This window comes from Colobus angolensis, unplaced genomic scaffold (genome assembly GCF_000951035.1).
Source record: "Colobus angolensis palliatus isolate OR3802 unplaced genomic scaffold, Cang.pa_1.0 Scaffold472, whole genome shotgun sequence".
In the NCBI taxonomy this organism is placed as follows: domain Eukaryota; kingdom Metazoa; phylum Chordata; class Mammalia; order Primates; family Cercopithecidae; genus Colobus; species Colobus angolensis.
In genome coordinates, this window is record NW_012118177.1 from 1938208 (window position 1) to 1961447 (window position 23240).

At 40.5% G+C, this 23240-nt stretch overlaps 1 protein-coding gene across 1 annotated transcript in view; it reads right to left on the bottom strand.

Annotated features, from left to right (window-relative positions):
- Positions 1-21626, bottom strand: part of COL4A6 (collagen, type IV, alpha 6) — a 155521-nt gene extending 133895 nt beyond the window's left edge. Inside the window, exons 1-2 of the mRNA XM_011958747.1 lie at positions 21582-21626; positions 18133-18213 (exon numbers count right to left, since the gene is read on the bottom strand). Coding sequence (XP_011814137.1) covers positions 18133-18213; positions 21582-21626 — 126 coding nt within the window. The remainder of the gene's footprint in view (positions 1-18132; positions 18214-21581) is intronic.
- Between the last annotated feature and the right edge of the window lie 1614 nt (positions 21627-23240).

The following is a 23240-nucleotide window of genomic DNA, read 5'->3' on the forward strand; positions in this document are numbered from 1 at the left end:
AAAAAAAAAAAAAAAAAAAAAAACCAAAAAAACCCCCCAAAAACCATGATTTCCACTTCATTAATTGTCTGGCAAAACAGCAAGTCAGCTTTATTGCCGGGACCATTTTATCCTTGTGCCCAAGGCTCCAAGCCTTTGGTTACCAGCAGTACTTTAGTGTTTGGGAGGAATTATTACAGTATAATAGTTGAGGGTATGCATATTTGAACCAGAGAGATATGGAATTGAATCTCAGCTTCACAACCTTCCAGTTATGTGACCTTTGATTTCCTTTATTTTTAAAATGGAGAGGATGATACCACTTATTCTCACAAAATTGTTGTAAGAATAAAGAGATAATTAATGTATAATAAAGTGCTTAGCAAAGTGTCTCACCTATGATAAGTACTTAATATTATTATTAGTCAAGTTTGGGTCTCTGGTACTAGATCTCACACTGTGTTCAGGCAGCCTATTTGGACCTCTGCCAACTGCCCACTCTGCCCATGCTTACATTGGACTTTGGAAGCTACTTAAATCCTAAAATGATAACCTGGCTTGAAATCTATTCCAGATTCTCATCCCAACCTGCTAACTCTAAAATAGCCCATGGGTTATCATCTGAACTATATTTGGGACTTCGGATTCTACCCAACCATACAGATCTGCTGAGTCTACATGGTTTACTCAGGCAGGTGAGATCCAACCTGACACTGTGCAAGTCCAGGTTACACTAGGTATTCTACAGGTCAAGTGATATTTTGCTTTTTGATGACACCTGGGAATCATTGTAAATTCTTAAAGAGGAAAACATTGTGACTGCTGTGAGGAAAGCAGTCAGAGATTTAAAGCCAAAAGTTATCTTTATGTTTTTAGTTGATTAAACTGGCAAGAATTTGCAGGAGCTATTTAACTTGATTGGTATACTACCTGGCATGCACTTCCTTGCTTAATAAATGCTTTTTATCAAAATCTGCCTTGTGGGCAGGTAGCCTAGGTTGATTCTAGGCCATATAACTTGACAAGTACTCTATGATGCCACATTCTATCCACCCACTGATGCTACCAAAATAACTACCAGCATTTATTGAGCATGTACTCTGTTTCAAGACATTGCATCAAACATTTAGCATGTATATTCAATGTAGCCCTCACAGCAGCCCTATGATGTACATAGGATTACTATTTTTATTTTCAGCTGAGGAAACTGAGGCTTACAGGGGTCTACTGCCCAGGGTAACACATTTAGCATGGGGAAACCAGACCAAACGTTAAATCTAAGCTTGGTACCTAAGTTCTTTTCTTATCACTATGCTAAATAATGACTTACTATTAAACAAAAGTAGGTCTAACAAGGTGTAACAAATTAAGGTTTTGTAAGTGTTTAAGATCTTCATTGCAAACTAATGTCACTAGCTAAGAATAAATTTTGTTAGGACAATTGTGTTTTGTGTGTGTGTGTGTGTGTGTGTGTGCGTGTGTGTGTATGTGTGTGGTGTAGGTAGGCAGGAGGATGGCAGTTGCTAGGGACACCAAAACCATGAATTCCTTAAGGAACAAAGGAGAAAAGGGGAAGAAGTAGAAGAGAAAAACAGGAAGGTTACAATTGTTCCCATTGGTGTTCCTATGAATGAAAATGAAAATAGACCATAGCACAAATAAAGAACCATCAGGGAGGTAGAAAGAGATGCTTCGGTTTGGGATCAGAGGGATCTGTCTTTGACTCTCAATTCCACCACTTACGTGCTATGGGAGCTTGGCAAATCATTTAACCTCTGTAAATGTTGCTTGATCTGCAAAATGGGCTTTAAAATAAATATTTATTCCCCTGGGCTACTGTGAGAATTAAATGAGACATCAGGGAGGTAGAAAGAGATGCTTCGGTTTGGGATCAGAGGGATCTGTCTTTGACTCTCAATTCCACCCCTTACGTGCTATGGGAGCTTGGCAAATCATTTAACCTCTGTAAATGTTGCTTCATCTGCAAAATGGGCTTTAAAATAAATATTTATTCCCCTGGGCTACTGTGAGAATTAAATGAGACAAGGTAATGAAATGTTCTGAAATTAGATAGTGGTGATGGTTGCAGAACCTTGTGAATACACTAAAAAGCACTGAATTCTACACATTTAAGGGGTGAGCTTTATGGTATGATATTTATATCTCATTTACAAATTAAATGAGACATATATAGAATATCTAGCAGAATGCCTGACACAGAGTAAATACAGACAGCAACAACTATTACTATCTCATTATTATGTGTTATCCTTATCATTTTTATAATAATGATGATTAAAAAGATGACAATTGTTATCTTTAATAGACCTGAGAGCAATCTCTGTATCTTAGTAGGACAAATACACCTCCATGTGCACATTAGTCAAGAGGAGGAGACGATTGGGCAGTTTGGTATACATTTAGATCACAGATGGGATTACTAGACAAGGAGCTCATTTGGCATCTACAGGAGGCTCAGGGGATGCTGGCAGCTGGGTTACCTTTCCAGAATGAATTGCAACTTCCCCCTTGGGCTCTATCAACACTTCTTTCAGGAGTTCTGGCTTTCTGTGGGCCCAGATGGATACTGAAGGATCTTTGACAAATAATAGTAGAACTGCCAAAGCCACCAATAGCCAAGTCAGTTGGAAAATCATGGTAGCCTTTATGTCACTTGCATATTTATTAAGCACCTACTGGAAGGCTTAAAAATAAGACTGTTGTTTAAAAAAGTGAAAAAATGCTGATTGGAAAATAAAGTTGTATCAACATAATTCCTTTTGAGGTTAATGGTTTGGGTTTTGTGGATCAAACATTTTTCTTTGGTTGCTTATGCAAACCAGACTAAAATTTTTCTCTGCACTTGGACAGGTCCTATCTGGCAATTTACAGATAGGCTGACCCATCTGCAAAGCAAGTTGGTTACTGCATATGGATGGTAATGCAAGTGAGTAGGAGTGTGGGTTTTGGATGGTCAGGGATTGGAAACATACGGGTTTTATTTAATAACCCATTTCCAAGTCAGGATCCAAATTATGGATGTTTTCTTGTTATGAGTGGTAAAGTGGAGAAGGGAGAGGCTAGCCACCATTTAATGCCACAGTTGGTGGTAGTTAATGGCTTGAATATTATATAAAAAACTAGACATTCTGTTTTTAATGGAAAAAAGAAACTTGGTCCAAAGATCCTATGATCCTATTTGGTTATTACCTCATTTTCACTGAAAATGCTGCCAAATTATGTTATCAGAATGATCAGCAACACCTAATGGATGCTCTGAGTGTTCAAAAGTTTTCTAATAGATTTGGGTTGTGTGCTTTTTCTAATGGCTATCCCTAAGGGCCCATATTCTCAGGGTAATATAAATGCCACTTGCAAATTTGTAAAGATGGTGGTAGGAGCAGGTAATTGCACAAAGTTACTCAAAGTTCAAGGTGACTGAAAATTAAGTTACTCCAGTACTGTGAGAAAAGTGAATTTATGTTGTTCGCTCTGTCAAACCCAACAGATAAGCTCTGTTCATGCTAATATTTGGTCACAGGCCCATTTCTCCTCCATACCTGGGCAAGGAGGTATTGGGATGATTAATGGGTGAGAATTGCTACTCCTTCCCTTTTGTGGTCCTATCATTTCTGAATCAGAGAGTGAAAATGGGTAGGGTATGACCTCCTTCTGCATGCCTGTTCCTCTAGCCACCCACCCCCAGCCCCAGTAAAACTCTTTATAACATATTTCTCCTCTCACACCCTTACCAGTTAATCCTGCCCACTGGAAACCGTTTTCTGGATATTGGCTATATACTGTTCTGCTGAATAAAGCTCTATACAAAGGAGAACCAAGACAAAGTACCATTAATCTGATTTTCAAGGGGCTCATAGTCAGTAGGGGAGAATAATAGTAATAGCAATAACATCAATGCTAAGGGTCGTAGTGATGGTGGTGATGACTATTGAGTGCTTAATGTGTGCTAAGCACTTTAAACAATTATCTCTTTTAATCTTCATAGTAAATATTATTTGTTTATTCATTCATTCAACAAAAGAAATCAGACCAAGCCCTCTCGTCTTAGAACAAAGGAAATGTGAAGCTTTGTCCTCCAAGGTAGGAAAATAATCAAAGGAATGGTATCCTGAAAGTCAAGCAAAGGAAGTTTTTCAAAAAAGAGAGAGTGAAAAGGCATTTTAAATGCTGATGGTAGGTCAAGTAAGATGAGGACTGAGAGATTACTATTGTAATTAACAATGTGTTTGTCACTTGTGACCTTTATAAGAAAGGAGTGGTAGCAACGAAAGCCTGATTAGAATGGGTTCAAGAGAGAATTGGGAAAGTGGAGATTTTGAGTATAAACAAATATTTCAAGAAATTATGCTATAAGGGGAACAGGGAAATAGGATGGTAACTATAGGAGATGGTGGAGTTAAGTGAGGGTTTGATAATACTAAAATCTAATAATTAATGGAGTGCTTACTTTGTGCCAGGCACTATGTTAATTGCTTTATAGGTATTAGCCTATTTAATTATCATAACAACCCTGAAAGATAGGCAGTATTATTCCCAAGTCACAGATAAATAAATTGAAGTTCAGAAAATAGCTGAGCCATTCACCTAACACAGAGTTTCTTAACCTTGGCACTATTGACGTGTTGCCCTGTGCATCATAGGATGTTTAGCAGCACCCCTGTCCTCTACCCACTAGATGCCAGTATCACCCCACCAGTTGTGGCAACCAAAAATGTTCCCAGACATAGCCAAATGTTCCCTGGGGGGCAATATGGTTGAGAACCAATGGGTAAATGTGGATCATTTACACATCTAGTAAATGATAGAACCAGGGCTTCCAAGATTAGTCTGTCTGACTCCAAAATCCATGCTCTCAACCACTGCCCTTACTTGTACTCCCCAAATGGCAAATTTCTCTATCCTGTTCTGGGTCCCTGTGGGCCCCCGGGAAGTGGGAAGAAAATCTAGTCTCTAGAGTGAGGGGCAACTTAGACTCAAAGATGTTTTTGTTTGCACTGCAATTAGTGTTCCTGCTCACAAGTTCCCTGGCTCAGGCTTGCATGTAGTCCCTCGCCTCTGCTTCTCTCCCCTCCCCTCCCCTCTCCTCCTCTTCTCTCTTCTTCTTTCTACCCCATCTCGTCCCCACACCTCTTTTTCTCTCTCTCACGTGTGCGCACACACACACACGCACACCCCTTGCCTTCATAACCGAGGAAAGACTTTAAAAACACTCTTCAGAGCTTAAGTCTCTTCTTTACTGTGGGCCTGTTTCCCCATATGTAAGATGAAAGGGTCAGACTAGATGATCGCCCTTCTGGCTCTGCCATCTGTTCTGTGAGTCTAGTGCTCTCCCTTTTTTCATGGGGCAAATACTTTTGTTGGGGGGGATGAGGCGGGTGTTTGGAACAAGGGACGTTTGAGGCCTTCCAGTGTGGAAACTGGTGCAAAGCTCCCAGGCTGCGTTTGTCTTTGTGCCGTGTTTGCTTCTTCAGAACTGCCTTCTCCTGTCGCTCAGGGCCAAGGGCCGCTCTGGCTCTGGCCATGGTCTGGCGTGGTGGGGCGGCGGGTCAGACAGGGCAGTGTCCAGGGCTACCCTGGCAGCCTGGGCTGGCAGGGGGAATTTCTGTCGCTTCTGCTCCGTTTCCCTCCTGGCCTCCGGGCCCTCTCCCTGGGCGGCCTCTCCACTGACCCTGGGAGGTCACCTCCCAGCCACGGGTGGGTGGTGGCGCTGCAGGGATGGCTGTATGTGGGAACGGGCGCTGTTCTGGGGGCTCCCCGAGGAGCGAGGATCTCTGAGGGGTGATGTGAAGAGCCCAGGTGATCCCAGGGCGGGATCAGGTTCTCCTCAGGAATCTGGGAAACTCTCAAGGAGGCCCTGCGGGGGCTAGTCAAACTGTCTGGGGTCTGGGGTCTGGGGGCGTTTGGTCATTGGGCTGTAAATGCAGGGAGAGGGCAGGGGTACTTGCCACATTGCAGGCTGTGGTCCCTCCAAGGGACCTTGGAGGCCTTCAAGTCTCCTTGCTCCTTTTATGAAGGAGGGGGAAGAGGGAGAGTCGGGCTTCTATTTTGCTCTCAGAGCTCTGGCTTAGTTTGGACTTGATTTAAAAAGTAAAATTCAGAGAGAAGTTTTAATTTCTTACTCTGGTACCAATCACTGAAGCCATGGGACCCCAGTTCTGATAATGGATCGCATCAGATCACTAAACTGTCACATGCCTCCAAAAGCAACCCACCTTAGGCATCTTGGGACTCTGTGTCCTCCTGCTGCTGAGCCTCTTCTTATGTTTCTTATCTGTGTCTTTGTGGTACCTTTGTGGTTCCTTCGGGGGTCAATATTAGTATCTATGTGGATATGCAGGTTTAAGCCCATTTCTGAATTCACAGAGTGTCTGAATGGGTTTTAAGGACAGCAAATGTTGCTGTATATATGTGTGGCTTTTCCCTATGTGTATTTTCAGTTAATAATTCTTCAACTGAATTTCAAAGGCCATGTTTAACCCCTGGCTTCCTTTCCTCCCTGAGCTTTGTGAAGTTTAAGGCTCTGTTCCTAAAGCAAAGGGGCCCTGTCTGGGGAGCCTGTTTAGACCTGTCTCTTCCTTTTGTTTGCTTTCTTTTTGTCTCTCTCTGGGGAAACCTGGCTCCTGAACCCTGGTTACCCCTTATTCCGCTCTGGGCCCCACAGCATGTTCCTCCACAGCTCCCTCCCTTGCTCATAGCTGTATTGGCATTCCCCCAACAACTTGTGAAGGGGGTAGCAACCACTGACTTGTGTCAGCTCTGAGAGAGAACCCAACTGAAGTAATGGAATGCAAAGTCACTACAATTACTTGAACTAGCAAAGACATGTACAAGGACAGAGACCACAGTTTCTTTGATAACCAAACATATACATTAATTTCCCTTGGGGCCAAAGAAATGAGCATTTTTTTCTTTCGGTCTTCAAAAATTAAAAAGTAAAACTGAGCTTATAAGGCTGAGGATAAAAGGTGTAAATGCTGTCACAGCAAAGCCTAGGGTTTAGCTAAGTCTACAGTAGGAGCCTGCCATGGTTGCAGTCAGTAATTCAGGATAAGGGCACAATTCTAAGGTACTCTGCAGACTTTTCTGCTGACCAAGCTTTAAAATCTGTTTTATATGAAACAATGACTTCCTTCTTTCATGATTCCCCAAACCCTGCCTTATACTTATAACCCCCAAAATAAAATTTGTCAAGTAGGAAACAGATGCTCTTTCAGGACCCTTTGAGTTGGTCTTTCTCCCTGGGCATCACAGAAATTACAGGAGATTTTAACATCCCACAGAGAAAAGCATCTAATAGTCCTACCTCTGGAATCAAGACAGGATCATCTCAGTGATGCCAATTCCACTTGATTTTATGATGAATTCTCCTTAAGTGGAATCAGTAGGGACTAACCAATGGAGACACTGGTTTCCAAAGAGTTAGAGAAATGTGAGGGAAAGGAGCTAGAACTATTTTCCAGCTAATTTTTTAAAAATTAAAATGTCATACATTCATTTAAAGTGAAGACAAGGTTACATCATCAAATCACTAGTTGGGGTGACTCTGTGTGTGTGTGTGTGTGTGTGTGTGTGTGTGTGTATTCAGGAATAGAGAAAACCACTGAAAGAAAGCATCTAAGCAGCAGAAAAAACAAAATTTCCATTCTGTTATGCTAGGGGATCTTGGACAGGCCACTTAACATCTAAAAATAGGGAGCTTAGTGTCTGCCTATCATATCTCTTACTCTTACTCCAATCCACCCTGGATAACCCTCACCAAATTAATATTCCTAAAGAATATTTTTTATCATATTTTTAAAAAGAGATTGCTTAATTACTCCATACCATACCAATCTATCCATTTGAGGTTTAGTGATCTACCATTCAGACTTTTAATCAGATGGAGTGATGGGTAGTCAAACATTGGCGTGTGTGTGTGTGTGTGTGTGCAGCCTCCCTAAGTAGAAGTCTGGTACTTATGAAATGTTTGCATTCCCCACAGTGCCTGCACCAATATTTAGCCCCCAGAATACTTTCTTAAATGTTTTCTAGGGGGCTTGAACCTCACACAACACAATGAGATAAAAGAAAATACAGAACATAGTCTAGGACTTCCACCTCTAAAATTAAAGATGGTCATTAAATAATTGGCTATGTGCCTCATTTGTTAAAATAAAAGCTCTTTTGAAAAGATGACAGTGAAGCAAATTTCTGCAAAGCAATGCACATTTTCCCATCAACTTCTACTATAGCTTAGAGAGATGCTGTGCAATTAATTTTCTTAAACATTCTTGGAAGACTTCCATTAATGCGAGTCTTCTCAAAGTAAACACCAAATTACTTCCCTGACATATACTTGGTAATTTCATCTCCACACGTTTTTAACTCCATTGCAGTGAACTTTCATACAGTCAGTGGCCTACATAAAGGGACAGACCCACATTAGAGCTGTGAAAACTGACATGACTCCTCACAAAACTTGTAAGCACGTATGAAAAGCAGGCTTTCCTTAATCTTGGAATTCATTTCTTAAAGCTTTAAAAGAGAAGGATATTAGAAAAACATTTTAAAACCCAGACAGGGATATAAATGGATGCTATATATGCAGTCAGGAATTACTACTCACTAGGGTAGAGGAGGACGGGCAATTGATTTGTTGATAGCTGGTCGATGTCCTCCTAGCAGATTTTCTCCACTCCAAGTATCCCTCCAATCACAACAATCTGACTTCAATGAGTAATACAGGGAGCTCAGCTGATTATGGCCACAAAGGTTTCAGAGGCCATTTGACATGGTGGAAAGAACACTATGCAGGGGAATGGAACACTTGATTTAAATCTCAGTTATGTCACTTACAAGAGATCTTGGGACAGTCTCGTAACCTCTCTGAAACTTTCTTCCAAGCTCCATAATTAAAGTGAGGGAAAGAGCATTCATAGGCGTGCCAGGAAAGCCTTTTGTAACCTACGATGTACCTCTTGAGGGCCGGATCCAACCCTCCAGGCTTGCAATTTTACTATTTAATAAGTTCCTTTGGTGTTTCACTTCTCCCAGTTCCTGAGATCCCCATTGCTTTATTCTATGTGAAGTTGTCAAGGTGAAGCTCTAAAGTTGGTTACATGACTACGCTATAAGAAAAGAGCAAGAGACTTTGTGACAGTTATTTTTCTCTTATCCAGAGTTCTTTTGCCTCTGTCTGTGGGCTCCCATATATTTTAAGTATGGTTTAGGCCAGTGGCCTCCAAATCCTCTTAACTGCACACCCTTTTTCAATTAGAAAAGCTTTGAGCATGCTTCCTCAATACATGTATATTTATACATTATTAACAATTATATAAATCATACACATGTCCTACTCTCTCCCCTATATATTAATGATAATATATATAAAATGAAACACACAATAAATAAAAAGTGTAAAAGGATGAGACAAAGATGAAATAAACAGCATATTAAACGTCTTGTTAATTGTGATGGTTTTATTATATTATTAGCTAATACCTGAAGGCACAATATATACTTAGGGCAAGATCTTTCATCACTGAGAATTAATACAAGTCCATATCTCATATAGTGTTCTTCTTTATTCTTGCAATGTTTTTGCTGACTTCTTGTCAGGTATAATTAGATTTTCATGGTTTTTACCTCATGATGAGGCTGATAAAAAACTCATTCTAGGAGTAGAAGTGTGAGCCCTACCATTTTCATGTGCTTACATTACTAGTATTGTCTCCAATACATGGTCTATTTGCAGGAATCTTCTTAAGCTGCTTGTCCATTTTGTGAAGGTTAAATGTAGTTAAATATAATCCATAAATCTACTTAACTAGGTCCAAGGAAACATCAATATCTCTGGTATACATTCAGGAAAAAAAGTAAGGGCCCCAAGGACACCCCTCCATCTTGTGGAGCCCCCACTCTTCCCTCAGGATACCTTACAGAGCATGCGCAACAGGAAAGCCAAGGAAAGCCGACCCACCTGATGAGGACGTCAGTGAAAATACATATATTACATATAATAGTAATAATAATTGTCTAATACATAGCATTTAGCGAACCACACAGCTTTAAACACTACATAAATTATTTAATCCTAAATCTTCATTTCTTTCTAGCATCTCTCATATTAAATGTAAATAGAAATTTTCATATTTTCTTCTATACCCAACAGATTGACCTGCATGCTCTCCCCTCTCCACCCCCCCAATTTGCAGACCACTTATTCAGGTTCTGAGATTAAGAATCTTTGGATAAGTGGGATGCCTCTATAAATTACATTGCAGCAACTCCTCCCTGCTATCATAGCATTTAGCGAACCACACAGCTTTAAACACTTTACATAAATTATTTAATCCTAAATCTTCATTTCTTTCTAGTGTCTCTCAAATTAAATGTAAATAGAAATTTTCATATTTTCTTCTATACCCAACAGATTGACAAGCATGCCCCCCCCACCCCCAATTTGCAGACCACTTATTCAGGCTCTGAGATTAAGAAACTTTGGATAAGTGGGATGCCTCTATACAGTACATTGCAGCAACTCCTCCCTGTTATCCTGCTGCTGCAGTTTTCATGTGTGCTGATAAATGACAAAAAATAGAAACTGGAGTCAAAGATAAGTGACGTAGGAAGCAATCCCAGGCAACTGAAGACAGAGGGGAGAAACTAGGTGAGGAGGAGACCATGGTGGAGAAAACGGGAATGAGGGATGGAAAGCTAGAAATGGAGCAAGAGGTAAGGAAGTCTTGAGGGAGAAAAGACTAGGGAGGAAAGGAAGAACAAGAAGAAAAAAGGGGCATACGTCTGGCAACTGAAGGAGAGGGTAGACTAGGAGGAGATAATATGTCGCTTGTTGACCTGCAAGATGCTCACCCATGTCTTAATATCTGATGTCTCTGTCATATGACTTAGCAGGGCCAGCAAAAGGAAAACTGAGTGGTCCCCCAAAATTTGTGATTTGTGCACACAGATACGCAGAGTGAGCATGCCTCCTCTTATCAGAGAGGCACATGAGATTTATTCAAGAAATGCAAGGACAGGGCAATGCTTCATTTAAAGAGCGAGTTTCTAAAGCTAGAACGGTAAGAAGAATGACTCCTAGGCAAGGCAGGGAAGATTTTGTTGGGTTTTGGTGAAGAAAAATTCCTGTGACTCTTCAAATCACACCATCCAGATGACCAAGGAAGGGGAGTCCTGCACATTCCTGCAGAAGCACAATTTCAGCTGTCAGGAGTGTCTAGAAGCAGCAGCACTAAAGAAGCCACAGCAAATGAGTTATATCTGAGACAGCTGCCAAAACACTATTCAGAAGATAGGACATTGTCAAAAATCACCTTCCATATCTCACTTCAATACTAGAAAGCATGATAATGCACTCTAGGGGCAAGGAACCATCAGGGTACAGTAATGTAGTGTCTGACTTAGATTGTCAGAGCTTGCAGTTCCTTTGAAATCACACATCCCAAATCTCTCATCCTACCTATGGGAAAACGGAGACCTTGAGAGGGGAAAGCACCAAACCAAAGTCATCCAGCTGGCAACGCTCACACATGACACTTAGGTCTCTGGATAGTTAAAGCAGTGTTTCTTGTCTCCACAGCTGTGTATTTATCTATCTCCTTCTCCAGCTCCTTGGCTCTTCTCTAGCAGAAGCCTCCCTCACTAGTACATATAATATATTCCATAAATCCTATAATGTCACAATACAATCAAATAAATGATTAAGATAACCACGAACATCTGCAGGGCTATGAGTGCATCTTGATTCAGTGCAGAGACACACGTTTTAACTATCATTAATTATCCTGAACCTAAAGAACCATATTTAAATATACAAAGACCCCCGATTTTCTACTCCCCCGTTACTGCCACCTAGTGGCTACTTCTCTGCTCAGAAATTACTTCACCCCTCCCACAAGGAAGAGGAACAAGACCATCAACTTTGTACAAGGTTAAGAGGCTTTTAATGAAAGGTTTGGTGGAGAGGAGGGTGGAAACAATGTCACAAAGAAAGTTAGGGATTACCTTTGACTCACAATTATTCATTAATGTTCTCATCTTGGAGAAAGAATGAATTGCTGGAAGTAAAAGATAAGCATTTTGCCAAGTCCCTTGCATTGTTAGGTACAGAGTAAGAAGCAATCAAGCCAAAGAAGAGGCCAGGGTCAAAAACTCAGAGGAGTTAAGGAAAGCAGAATCCCAGAGCAAACTATTGAAATCAGATGTGTGGTCCTTGCAGCTAACAGGAGCTAAAGAAGATGTGACAATGACTGCCCTGGCTCTTTGCTTTCTTTCAGCAGCAGGGATTACTCCTTCAACAGGAGACTTCCCATCAACTTCACAGCATCCTAACAGCTAATCCTGGATGTGGAGAGCAGGGCTAGAATCACACCTATGCAAAATTGCTTGGTCAGTTGGTCAGTCTTTCATGAGACAGTGTGTAGTGCCTACGGACTCTGCAGAGTCTAAGAACACTCAGTCTCTCTGCTTTAGTTGTTCTTAAGACAGTGGAGAGCTGACAAGTGAAGAGAAATGATGATAAGAGTAGATAACACCAGCCTGGCAGATTGTGGAAAGCTTCCCAAAGAGGTGAAATCTGTGCTCAGTTTTAAGGGATGGATAAATAGAAGCAAGTCAACAGAGAAAGGATAGAGCTAGTGGAAGACTAGTACACGTAGAAGGGGTGGCAAGCAAAAAACCTGCAACACATTAAACAACACAGTAGCTCTGAGAACTATGAACAGTTCAGTGAACTCATATTTTTTGGAAAATATTTGTCTTGTTTTGTTTTCTGAAGTGAGGAGGGTTCCTAATGAGAGATAATATTGGAGAGGTAGTCCAGGGCCAGGTAATGAAGGACTTTGTAGGTTTTCTAGAGATGGGATTTATTGTGAAGTCCATTGGAGAGCCATTGAAGGACTTTAAGCAAGAGTTTCATGATACATATCTGTGTTTTGGAAACATTATGGCAGGACGGTGGCAAATTGAGAGAGAGTGAGATTAGAGGCTGAGAGATCAGTCTTGAGGTTACTGAGGTAATTCTGGCAAAAAAATGATATGAGCCTGGATTGGGGAAATGGGTATGGAGAGAAGTGGATGTATTCAAGCTCAATTTCAGAAGACAAATGGACAGGACTTAATGATGGATTGGAGGTAGCAGGGAAAGGAAAGAGAAGACAAGAATGACTCTCAGTTTTCTGGCTTGAGCAGCTCAGTGCTTGTTGATGCCATTTGTTGTGATGGGGAAGACATGGATAGAATTTAGGAAGGAGTACATCTGGTGGGGGTTGGTAATGGAGTTCTGTATAGACATGTTTATGGAGTCAGCGAAATCCAAGCAGAGATAACCAGCAAGAAATTGACAATGCCTATCTGAAACTAGGAGAAAGATCTGAACTAGAGCTAGAGATTTAATATTTATCATTGTATGGATGGTGGCTGAAATCCCTGGAGTATATAAAACCACCCTGGGAGAGGCCTACACTGAGAAGAAAAGTGGGATGAGGACAGAATGCTGGGAGATCCCAATCACAGTAGGAAAAGAACTAGGAAAGGATAGCATAACATTCAAGGGAACAGAAAGTTTCAGGAGAGAAGGAGGTGTCTTATATAGCAGGGCCATCATGGAAGATAAGGAATGAAAAATATTCATTGGATTTGGCAACAAGTAACTTAGTAGTGATTAGTGTCAGCAATAGGGCCAGCCCACAGATGTCTGAGGAGTGAGAGGGGCAAATATTTGTCATGAAATAAGGCACAAAACTTAAGTGCAGGCAGTTGGAGCAAGGCCTAGCCACCCAAGGAGGTGATATACAATATGAGCTTTCATATTGGAGCAGTAGAGGACAAAGACATTGGTGTGTGTTGTAGTGGCTAGTCAGGAGAGGGGCATGAGGGGATACACAAGGAGGAGGAAAGATGTACATTGCAATTTCCTAATTCAGGAGAAAATGGAAAGGTTTCTTGGTAGCCATGGCACCAGTCAGCTGACACAGGGAATGCCAGATGTTTGCAGGAGAATAAATTGAAGGACTAGTTGTTAATGCATCTGGGTTCTGGAATTCATGGGAAACACATTTTATGGCAGTGGAACAGCAGGATGCAGGCAGGAGATAAGGAATTAAGAAACCTGGGCTCAGTTTCACATGAAACTCAGGCTAGCTTCATAAACTCTCAAGCTAGGCATAAAATGGGGGACAAACAGCCTTTACCTAGAGGGCAATCCAAACATTCCCCATGGTTTTGGATTATCTGTGATAATGCTTCTTTAGATGGCATGGATAGTTAGGAGGTCACCATGTTTTAGATGAACACCAGAACAATGTTCAAACAGGGAAAACTCTAAAAGAGATTAAGGAATACTAGGCTCAGAAGAAAACAAACTGCCCCCTCCTCCCACCCCCAACTTCAGACAAACACACACTGATGGAGTATAATGCAGAGATAGCTTTCACATCTAGTAGGGAAAAAAGAGAAGTGTTGGAAATGTCAACCTAAAATGTTTTGTTTAATCAAGTGGCAGGGGGAAAAATACCAGGGAAGAGAACAACCCGAAAGAATAGTTCTTCCAGATAACACCTACTCCTAAGAAAGAAAAGTGAAAGTCATATATTAAGTTCAAATCTGAACATCTGGGTGAAAACGTCTTTATTTAACACTATGAGGCAGTTCATTTTTAAAGATTGCCATTCTCTTAAAGTTGGCTAAATAAGGTTTAGCCACTAGCAGCCTGGTGACCTTGGGCAAGTCACTTACCAGTTTCTTTATTTGTTGCATACATACAGGATTACAGCCCCTGAAAGATGTTTTGAAAACTGCAAAGCAGTGCACCAACATTAGGTAGGGACTTTTACCAGGCAGGGCATACCTTTGAGAAATCGGTTTGAGATAGCTTCAGCCAAAAAGGGCTAGATTGCAGTTTTGCAGGAGTGCTAGGTGTTGTGTAAAGGTCCTAGTCAGTTCAAGAGGACTTTGGCAAAGAAAAAGTACACACTGCCCAGCAAGCTATGCGCTTGATGTTTCCCCAAGGCAGGGGGCAGGCCTGCCAAGGGCTGCAGCATATCTCAGGGGTGACCCAATGTTCCGTTCCGCTCCCAGCTCAAGAGAAACAGCTTGAAATATAAATGGGGCCCTCTGCTCAGCTAAGGAAAACAGTCCCAAATCTTTCTGAAATCTGCACACAAGGGGTACTGAGGGGCTGTTCTGCAGGGTCAATAGTGCTGGGGCCAGTTTAAACAATTCTGCTTGGCCCTGGGAACATAGGAGGAAAGGGAGGATGACTAAACAGGACCTGGTTGTGCTTCAAGCATCCACGTTCATGGTTTTCTGCATGAGCATAGGTCTTATCTATTTGGGAAATAGGACATTCCTGCTCTCGACTCATGAAATATGGCTTAGTCTGGTTCAGTAACTTTGACAAGCATTCTTTGAAACTTTAGACTTTGCAAATACATTTTTAGGAACGTATTTGACAGTGTGGAGTCTGTGTCTTTTAAATATTGAGGGAAAAATCTGTGCAGTGATATTCTAATTTCCTCCATCCCCCACCCCCTCAGCCACTCAGATGTTTTCAAAAGAGAAGCCAGACTAAGGCTCCAGATGTTTGAAACCTAAATGAGGGCTCCTCATGAAATAAATCTACTGCCCTCCATTTCCAGAGATCAAAATCTTAGCCAGGGGTTTAACAATGAGGTCACTGTAGGCATGTTTGCCTGGTGTAGGACTGACGTCCGATCAGATATATAAGATTTTATACTTTTAAAGGCTCCCCAACCCAACAAACAGCCCAGAGCTTCTCAGTTTCCTGGTTGTTGTGTCTGCTTCTCATCCTGCCACAATCCATCGGGAAATGTCCCTTTGTGTCAAACCTTAAATCTCACTTGCACCGATTTGGGTCATTTTTATTTGCTGCATCTTTGCAGAGGTAAAGTAAGTCAATAAGAATCATCAGTTAGGAAAGTGGCTAGAGAATATGTCCAGGAAATTCACAGAAGAAATATAAATTTCCAGGTAATATGTGAAAAGACACTTAAACTCAGGGAATTAGAATGATTTTCACTCATCATATTAGCAAAAATATCAAGTGTTGGCAAGGGTGTAGAAACATGGGCATTTTTGTACAATGCTGATGGGAATATAAATTGCAGAATACTTTGTAGCCTAATTTGGCAGTGGCTTTGAAGGTTAAAAATATCTATTACCCTTCTACCAGGTAATTATGATCCTTAGTGTCTATGCTAGAGATGTATCTATGCTTGAGCTAGTATCTATGCTTGAACACAAGGAGGCCTGCTCAAAGATTTTCACTGTAGCCCTGCCATTTTACAAATAGCAAAAATTTAGAAACAACCTAAGTAGCTGTCAAAAGGGGAATGGCTGAATTAAACTATGGGGTAGAGAAAAATATCTTAAGGACACGTTGAATTTACAAAAAGGGCCCAGAACATATACTTAGAATTCTATTTTAGACAAGAAAATCAGATAATGAGACTATTTTTAGACATATGTGTACATATCTCTCTGATTATGTATGGAAAAAGGTAAGAATGACAGTAGTGGCACTGAGAGAGCATCAAGGGAGATTTTTGCTTTGTCTATACTGCTTGCATGTTGTTCAAGAATGCATTCATATATTTATTGTAAATTTTTTTTTCTAGAATGTCTCAGAGGTAAGGGTATAGATCTTGGTGGCTACAGTGAGAGGCAGCAGTAGGTAAGTTGGTGACGTAAATAGATGAGAAATCAAAGGACCCAGATCAAAGCCTGGAATCTGTCATTACTTTGCTATGTGATCCCAGGAAGTAATTTTCCTTCTGAGTCTGTTTCCTCTGTACAATCAACGAATAATATGTGAAGCTTACTAAGAAACCTTCCCTTTCTCGTATTTTACGATTCTCTAAGTCCGTGCCTTTAATGTAGAATAGGTCTGGTCCCCTTTGATGAGAAGATGGATTTTTTTTCTCTTCCTTCAAATTCTGGCATAGTTTGACATTTCACTTTACCCCAAATGTAAGATAATGAAAGAGAAGGTGGAACGGTCACTGTGTTCCCTGTTTGGCTATGGATTTGAAAGTTTGCTTGACCTATTTATACTACTACCTTCTTTTGACAGTATAAGCCCTTAGGCTTGTTTGAGTTTGATGAGAGTGCATTCACAATGCTAGAAATGGGAAGTTCTGAACTCTGTAGGATGGCCATTAATCCTGGAAACACACCCACCCACCCACCCACCCACCCACACACACACACACACACAGATGGAGCATCCCTAATCCAAAAATCCAAAATCCAAAATGCTCCAATGAGCATTTCCCCTGAGTGTCACATCAGTGCTCAGGAAATGGTAGATTTTGAAACATCTCAGATTTCAGATTTTTGAATTAGGGATGCTCAACTTGTGTATGTGTCTAATTTTTTTTTTTCAGATTGAACCCCTTTCAACACTTTTCCTGGGTTATACTAAAAATGCATTTTTTCAGTGAAAATCATAGATACAAATATCTAGGGGCTATGCATATTCAGGAATTGATAGAGGTACTGTGTCAATGCACTGAGTTCATTGCAATTTGCTCAACAATTTGAACTGTGCATTGCTAATGAGGGACAATACATGGACTATGTCAAAACATTTTAAAACGTATCCTATGTTGTAATGTAATACCTATAAACCATTCTTCATGTATTGTCACCTATATTTCTGGACTTTATGGCTACCCTGTTCTCTTGAGTCTATCACTAACAAGCAGGGTGATTTTGGACAAGTCACATCCACAGTCTGTAGATAACAATTGGAACACCTGTTCCCCAGACTGGGAGGGAAGAATCAAGTGAGCTATGAAAATTTACACTTATCTACAAACATCATCACAATCTGGCTCTCTACAACCTAATTGGCTTTTGGAAAAACTCCAGATGAAACTCTGAGGAAACGTTGGCATTAAGTGAATGAAGGAAACCTCTTCTTGGTACCTCAGAGACTTTGACCAATCTAACTCTGACTATCATCAGTTAGCAAAGCTCCTTCCAGCTGGTCCTCATCACTTTGCTTGTTCCATGAGGTCATAAGAGTAAATTCTAAGCAGTTTATTTCTAAAGAAAACAGATAACAGCTCCCATGCAACTATTTGTCTTTCAACAATGAAATAAGCAACTTACTCTCGCTCCTTTCTCAGGAAAACACTGACAGCTCCCACTGCAGTCTTGGCCCCCACACGGCTTTCCATAAGATTTCTCTCCCTATTAAAAAAAGGAAAAAGTTAATAAACCATGTGAACCAAGAAGCAATATTGTCCCAGCAAACCTAACTCTTAGCTTCTTTACCAAGTAAATCTTTCGTGGCTTAATGATCTTATCTGATGTTGTCAGTAATCAAATGAAATAAAAACTAATCTTAAGTTAGCATCCTTTCAGGTCAGGTCTATACCTTATCAAATAAATAGCCGGTTTTGGAACTTTACTTTAGACACCTGCTCACTGGTAGAAATTCCAGGCACAATATACAACAGAATTACTTGGGGGCTGGAAATAGACTCTAGACATATTCCTGTGAAAACAGGTGTCCAGTGACTTACAGATTTGCGCTCATTGATAAAATGTAGCTATAGCAGATAACTTGAATGAAATTCAAGTGCTAGATGTGTAGTGACAAATGAAAATGGCTTCCTTGTACTCTGCTCTCAGAATTGTTCTTCTCAAACTCCATTTCAGCACACCATTCAAACCTTTAACTCCCATGCCCAGTTAGTCAGATCCAGATTCCTCAGTTGGTATTTTATAGTACCCCCCCAAGCTCTCTAACTTCACTTTTCCCTCTCCTCTGATTGATGGTGATGATTGCCAGCTGAATTTCTGCAAGGCCCGCACATGACCTGACATGTGCTGATCCTCACCAACCTCATCTCCTTTCTCTCTGGCTCACTCTGCTTCAGTCACACAGGAGGGCATTCATTCTGTTCATTAAAAACGTCAAGCCTGTTCCTGCCTCAGGGCCTCTGCCCTCGCTGTTCCTTTTGTTTGCAACGTTCTTCTCCGAGATTTTTTTTTTTTAAATCCTGGCCTCTTTTCATCACTCAGGTCTCAGTTCAATTGTCCATTCTCAGAGAGGCCATTCCTGAGTCTCCAGTTACTTCCAATCATATAATTTCATTACCTTTTCATCATTAGACATTCTGTCTACTCCTACTAGAATGTAAGGTTCATGTAAGTAGGGACTTCATTGTCTTGTCCAACACTGTATCTCCAATGTCTAAAACCATGGATGACACTCAAGGAATTTTTGGTGACCACATGAATGGAGTTAGGATTTGAACTCAGGTCTAACTAACTCCAAAGTCTTGACCTTAACCCTTAAGCCTTAGTGTTTTCTAAGTCCTTTGTCTACCAGAACCTCAATACAAAGACTCAACAATAAGAAAAACTGCAATTCTGACCATATCCACCTTGGAAAAAAAGCAAAACATAAATTCTAACTATTATCTGTAACAAGAACTTTATCTCTGGGATGCATGGATTTAGAACCATCCAACTTTTTTATTTAATGTTGGATGTTTTTTTCCAAAGAGAAAGGCATATTTATGAGCTGACCTCGCACTTGATCATTCTTGCCTCTGTGTACTGTGTGCCTTTTCCTAATTCCTAGAGAGCACTGTGAATTTCTCAGATGGTCTCTTATCTCTTTAGACATTCCCACAACACTTTATCAGCACAACACCTTGGTAATAAGGTAGTGATGGCAAAGCTATGACAAAATATTACTATTTTAGATTCCAAACACCTTCCTTATATGTTATAGTTTCTCTCTCTTATAAGCCCTTGACATGGTAAGTGCTATTGCACACTTTCCAGTTTACCTTCCATTTTATGGAATATAGGACAGGCAAGTTTTCATAAGAGTGAGATCAAGAGGTACTGTGGCAGGAGGAAGCTAGGGGCTGGGAAACAAGAGAGAACTGAGAGAGCAGCATTGAATTTTATCTTCACCTGTGCTGACACCCTTGTCTAATGTTGACTACTATATTTCTTGGTATTAAGGATAATTTGTATTTCCTTCTCCATACATTCCTGTGTTTTCTAAGCAGTCTTCAACAAGCACATATAATTAATAAGAATACAAAATACATAATATTAAGTGATAAAAATCATCCCCTTCAAGGACGAGAACTTGACAGGTGTTGCCAAAGTTGAAATGGCATCTATTCGGAGCTATGGCTTACTTCCAAACAATGTCTGTTTGAGTGTTCCATAAAACTGGTCTATAGTAGATGAAAAGTTTCCAGACCCCTCAAACATGGAGCAAAGAGTCTGGAAGCAAGGGAACTGGAAAAGAGGGGGGCAAAAAAATGATAGCAGAAGCTGAACAAACCCATAAGAATCAGAAGCTAAGGTTTCTTAGGAACTCGCCAGAACAAGGAGGCAAAGACACTCAGCTAACAGACAGGAAGTCATCACTGTCCTTTGTCACTGAGGAAAGTAACCAGAGAAGCCCTGTTGGCCATAAGGCAATTTCCTGTAATGCCAGCCCTGGCAGTTTCCCCAGTTCCCCAGGAGTCTTCAATTACAGTGAGGCCAGACTAGACCTGAGAAGCCTCTGCTTTATCCTGGCATGTCTGGGGACACTCCACCCCCTGCTTGACCAGGCCATTTGGCTGGTGTCATTTCCACCTTGGAATGCTCTCCCTTTTCTCTCAAGATCAAACCTTTCTTATACCCAAAACAATTAAAACTGGAAAGGTTTTGGGAGATCATCTAATACAGTGGTTCTTAACTCTATTAGAGCAGTATCTTATTATTTTTATTATAATTATTACTCTCCCTTGCCATCCTAAAAAGAAATTCATAGGAATAAGTTATAATAAAAATGTAAGGAAAAATTTTAAAAGCACATAGCATGCCCTAACTGTATTGCAAAGAAAAAAAAAAACCAGAAGAAAATTCATTTGTAATAAAAAGATATGTATTTCAATATATAAAAGCTCATACATGGCTATATTAGAAGATGTCATGAAGTGGTAGTCAGAGGCCAACAGCTCTATAGAGAATTATGATGAGTGTAACAGCCTGCTGACATGGAATGACACTAGGATGCAGTATTGATGATTCAAGTATCATGAATGCAGTTGCTATTAGTAAGTGCAGTGATTCTCTCAAATGACAAACAACTCATGGTGATGACTGTGGGTGGAGGGCGGGAAGTACAATCTTCCCTTTATTTATTGGGCAGTTTTATTCAAGAAAACCATGAAAAAATTCATTTCAATATATAAAATGTGTTTATGTTCTAGACTTCAATAATTATAAACAGAGTTTTCATCTCCATGAGTATCCAGAGGTCTTCTCTATCCTTCAGGATGCATAGTATTCAGAACACCTATCATTCCTGGCAGCCACCAAGTAAGTGTTCCCGACTCCCTAATCATTTCAACAATCACGGTTGGCCTCACAAATTGCAAAATACCTCCTGGGGTGTACTTTTGTTAAGAAGTATTGGTCTAATCCAAATCACCCATTTTACAGATGATAACACTGAAGAAGATTATTTTGACTTGGGTCACACTGTTAACAAGTGGATTCTAACACTTCTGAACATAATGCAGTATTCTTCCTACTGTTCCATACCTCTCAAGGCCAAATTCAAGTTCCATATTTTCCATGACCACTTCAGCTTCAGTGAAACACAACAATACTCACTAAGTCCCATTCACTGGCTAAGTGTCACATGTTGTTATGGGAGAGTCTTTGCAATGTTCCTAAGATTGCATAACTGAGAGTCTTGTTTCCTCATCCAGACTGTAACGTTTATAAGGGAAAAGTCAATTTATTTTACTCCTTTGTATAAAACCACAGTGTTAAGGGGCAAACCTATGTTCTAGCCAATATCTGAGGCAGTATCCCTTAATTAGGAATATAAGTTCTGGAGTCAGTCTGTACAGGTTTAAATCCCAGCTCTAATATTTCCGAGTTGGATGAACTTAGGCAAGTGACTTTATCTATACTCTGAAACTCAATTTTCCTACCTGTAAAATGACAATGGCAACAGTATCTACTGTATAGAGTTTGATTGGAGGACTCAATAAGATTAAGCATGCAAAACAGTACCTGGCTCATAGTATTCACTTAGTGTCAGCTATTATTATTATATTAATATTAGCTATACTAGACTACTCAGCATTTTTTGCAACATTCTGGTCTCTCTCTGGAGCTCCTTATCAAGTGCTGTGCACTGGTATGGTCATGCCAGTTCGTCTATGGCTGATGTTCACTTTGCTTGGTCAGGATGTCCATTTGGATTTGTTGATGTCCGTATATGTAATTATCAGAATCAAGAACATAACCACATTTTATACATTGAAATGAATTTTTCATGGTTTTATTGTTACTGAATAAAAATGCCTAGTAAATAAAGGGAAGATTGTGCTTTTCCCCCCCAGATCACCACCACGAGTTATTTCTCATTTCAGAGAATCACTGCACTCACTTAACTTTTTTTTTTTTGAGATGGAGTCTCGCTCTGTCACTCAGGCTGGAGTGTAGTGGTGCGATCTGGGCTCACTGCAGCCTCCACCTCCCAGGTTCAAGCCATTCTCTGCCTCAGCCTCCCGAGCAGCTGGGATTACAGGCACCCACCACCACACCTAGCTAATTTTTGTATTTTTAGTAGAGACGGGGTTTTGCCATGTTGGCCAGGCTGGTCTCGAACTCCTGACCTCAAGTGATCTTGCCACATCAGCTTCCAAAATTATTTTTAAATGCTAAAAATATTTAGCAATTAGAGTTAAAGGTTAGGGTTTGCTAAACCATAACCCTAAATATTGCTAAATACTTTAAATATAATCTCTACTCCACACATCTATCCTTTTGCTGATGCTGGTTCCTATGTCTAAAATGCTTTCCTACTCCCTTTACCACAAACAAAATTTCTATTCATTCTTTTAAACCCAGCTCAACCATCTTTTTGGTGAAGACACCCTTATACTCTGCCTCCTTCTCAGCAATTTCAGGAGCAGTTCTTACTCTCTTCTTTTTGCTGATGGAGTTTTGCAGTAGTTTACTCAATTTATTTGATTCTGCCATCAGACTGGGATCAGAACCATGTCTTATGCTTCTCTGCAGCCCTGTCACAAGCAGATATTCAGTGAAGGGCTGTGAAATAATTGCTCTCAGAACAATTGAGTTACAAGTGTTAGAGATCAGCATCACCTGGAATTCTTCCTTTCTCCTGGGTCTCCTGAAATAAAGAGTTACATCACAGTGCCCCTACCACCAAC